Source organism: Mercenaria mercenaria, chromosome 8, assembly GCF_021730395.1.
Source record: "Mercenaria mercenaria strain notata chromosome 8, MADL_Memer_1, whole genome shotgun sequence".
Taxonomy (NCBI): domain Eukaryota; kingdom Metazoa; phylum Mollusca; class Bivalvia; order Venerida; family Veneridae; genus Mercenaria; species Mercenaria mercenaria.
The window spans coordinates 49,831,397-49,834,988 of NC_069368.1; the positions used below are offsets into that span (position 1 = coordinate 49,831,397).

The 3,592-nt window shown below is 37.6% G+C and overlaps 1 protein-coding gene across 1 annotated transcript; it reads left to right on the plus strand.

The window, feature by feature from the left end:
• Positions 1-2,255: 2,255 nt before the first annotated feature.
• Positions 2,256-3,380, plus strand: LOC123565357 (zinc finger MYM-type protein 2-like). Its single transcript, XM_045359223.1, has 2 exons — positions 2,256-2,373; positions 3,001-3,380. Exons 1-2 carry the CDS (start codon positions 2,256-2,258, stop codon positions 3,378-3,380), a joined length of 498 nt encoding a protein of 165 aa, XP_045215158.1.
• Positions 3,381-3,592: the final 212 nt, after the last annotated feature.

Below are 3,592 nucleotides of genomic sequence, written 5' to 3' on the forward strand. Positions count from 1 at the left end.
ACACCTTGTAACAGATTATCATTTATTTCGTTAAAACTGTTACATTTGCTATGCAACAGATTTAAAAACTCTTCATTTTCTGACGAGTTCCATACAATTTTATCAAATTCTAAATAATCGTTCGGTATATCTTTTATACAACCACAAAGAGAAAATGTTAAAGGACAATGGTCAGAATATTCATTAACATCAAAAACAAACATATTAGAAATATTCTTATAACTATCAAGGTTTGAAATTACGTAGTCCACTAAGCTAGATACGGGTTTATTTCTATATACTGAATTGTAAGTACATTTACCATCGTCTTTTCTACCATTCAATATACAAAGATTATTTTCCTTGCAAGAGTCAATAATTTCGACCCATAATTATTAAACCCAGTATCCTGATTTTCACGCACAGGTAAATCAGCCCCAGATATACCTGTCTCAGGTAAATCGACATAACGGCTCAAATTAAGGTCAGTAATGTAATCCGGATAAATTCCCGTTCGGCTCTTCAGGTCACCTAATAAATAGATATCTCCTTTATTACAATATTTATGTATTTCAGTATTCAAACATTCAAAGAAATCAAACTCATACAGAATAGAATTAACATTTCGGTATACAGCGGAGTCTTCCGGAGGAATATAACAAATGCAGAAATAAGTATCATTGTCAGACTTCAAGCAGAGTTTATCAATTTTAAACCAGATAAAACCTCTATGATCAATGTTTAATAATTGTATATAGTTTTTACAACAGCTTTTATAATATACAATTACTCCTCCGCTGTAGCGTTTAGCCTTTGTATTAGATTTCGGACGTGGACAATTAAAGCAATCATAACCGTCAATATTTACGTTTTTACTAGAAGCATTCCAGGTTTCATTAAACAACAGAAAATCAAAATCACAAACAAAATTTAAGAAATCAGAGTCTTGTAATTTTGAACAAAGACCTTGCACATTCCATAAAAGGAACGATAAATGTCCCTGATCATTTTCCTAGCTCTCACTATAACCGGAAGATGCCACTGTATCGACAGTATACATTTTATTGTCTATGTACAGCTTATCATAAGATAAGTATGCTGACTTGCCGCTTTTCTTAGCGCTGATCATTACCGGAAGTAAAGTTTTTCTGCGTTCCTGAATGGACTTCGGGAACTGATCACTAACGCTGATCATCGGCTTCGTCGGTGCTACTTCCTGCATGACATCTGTATCCGACGGCCTGTCGTCGGAAGTACCTGATGCTTTAGCACCAGTAGCATGAGGTCCCTTAGCACTGTAAGAGGCTTTCCTCGCCTCGTTATAACTTTTCCACAATTCTTGTGCTTTTTGTTTAATTAAAAGCTTGTCAGGATAGTGGTTAAACATAGCAACAATCGGTCTTGTTTTGCGATTATCGTATTTTGCACTAAGTCTATGCGCTCTTTCAATTTTTATAACGTCATGCGCATTGGGAATATTTAAAGAATCATTTAAGTAGTTAAGGACAAGCTTAGCACAATCTTCAGTCTTTCTTGCTGCTGGTGTTTTTTCCTCTGGAAAGCCATGAAATAGGAGGTTGCATCTCATTGATCGGGCTCTCAGGTCATCAATGTCGTCTGGCACCGATTTCAAAGACTCATACTCAGAAGTTAATTTTGCTACTCTATTTCGTTCCGATTGAAGAGCCTTTTCAAGTTCAACATTTTTTGATTTTAGTTCCTCACATGTTTGAGAGTCAAACGTTCTGCTCACTTCAACTTCTGTAACTCGGGCATCAACTACGCGGACTGTACTCTCAAGGGAGGTAACTCGAGTATCCATATTGCGGGGACGCGTTTAAAAACTGTGAATTAGGCGGAGGGTTTTGCTGGGGTGTATAGAAAGCCCCTGGCTGAGTCTGATAATTGCTCATATTTGTCATACTAGACATGTTCACTGGATGAAATTGTGATGCCATTACTCCACTTGGCGATAAACGAGAATCCGGACGTTTTTAAGGTATTGAATGTAAATCTAAATTGTCAGGTGAAACAAGTGCATTCTTTCTCTTTTTGGTTTGGGCAAGTCCCGAGAAGCCAATAGCCAGGGTTCATTTTTACAGTGTTAATTTGTGAATGGTTTTACTTGTATATGCACATATCGAAAGTAACTAAAAGTATGGCAGAAAAGACAGTTTCAACAGAATACAAAACTGAGCTGGATTATCAGATAGATTTCCTGAACGATGTCTATTTTTATAAGAATTTTTTCTTTGAAGAAATTCCGTTTGGTCAAAATGATGTTACTGTTTCGCAGCTCCTCACTGTCGCCTCGCAACAACTACGACGCCAAGAATGATACCAGTAATCAAGCAGAAAATAAAGAGAACACCCAGCAGAAGTGTGCAACAGTATGTATTTTTTAATTTAATTTTTAACTTAGTGCTTTTTGGTAACCGGTCATAGAGCTAGAAATTCTAGCAATATTTTTGCTCTAATTTGTAATGTTTCATTACCTCCCGCCGATGAAAGGAAGGTGGTATTGAAATGGCGGACGTTGTCCGTCCGTGCGTCCTTCCGTCCGCAGTCATTTCGCGGCAACTAGCCGGTAGAATTTTATGAAACTTAAAATAAATATGGACCAACATACTGCAATGATGTCCGTCATTTTTTATTGGATCGGTCAAGTTTTCGTAGAGTTATTGCCCTTGATTTAATGAAAGCATGTGTCTTTCCGTCTGTCTGCTGAAATTTCTCGGTAACTTTCAGGTAGAATTTCATGAAACTTAAAATAAATATTGAACAATATACTGCGATGATGCCCGTCATTTTTTATTTGGATTAGTCAATTTTACTTAAGAGTTATTGCCCTTGATTTAATGAAAAATCCACGTCCGCAGCCATTTCTCAGTAGCCAGTTGGTAGAATTTCATGAAACTTAAAATAGATAACAATCGGAATGACAATGAATTTACCACAATCCGTTTCACGTGCCGTTTTTGTGGCAGTTTAAATTAAATGAATATTCTTTTCTCTTTGCAGGTAGATTTCAGAAGCCGCTGTCTACAGTATATATCAAGAACAAGCAGAGGAACGCTGTTCCTGCTAACACGACTCGAAGTAATATATGGGCGATAAATATGTGGAAAGAATGGGCCGAGAATCGCAACCTGCAACCAGAAACTGCGTCGGAGCCGGGCTTTCCAATTCCTCTGGATATCGGAAACTTTCAGTCTTACCTGGAAATGGAATTTTGGCTTAAACGCTTTATTTGTGAAATTAAGCGGAAAAACGGTGAACACTACCCGCCAGCAACTTTGCAAAATATTGCAGCAGGAATTCAACGTTATTTACGTACAGAGAAATCGATGCATGAAAATTTGTTTAAAACGGACGATCCCACATTCGCGGAATTTCGATAAACGTTAGATTCTCATATGAGGGAGCTCACCAACCAAGAAATTGAACTAGAAATAAAGAGTGCCGATGCCGTGACAGCGGACGACGAAAAGAAATTCTGGGAAACAGGAGTGTTTTCAATGTCCAGTGCAAAAGGACTGAGCAATGCCGTGTTTTTTTACAATGGCAAAGTATTTGGACTACGTGGAGGGGAAGAACAGACGGGACTTCTCGC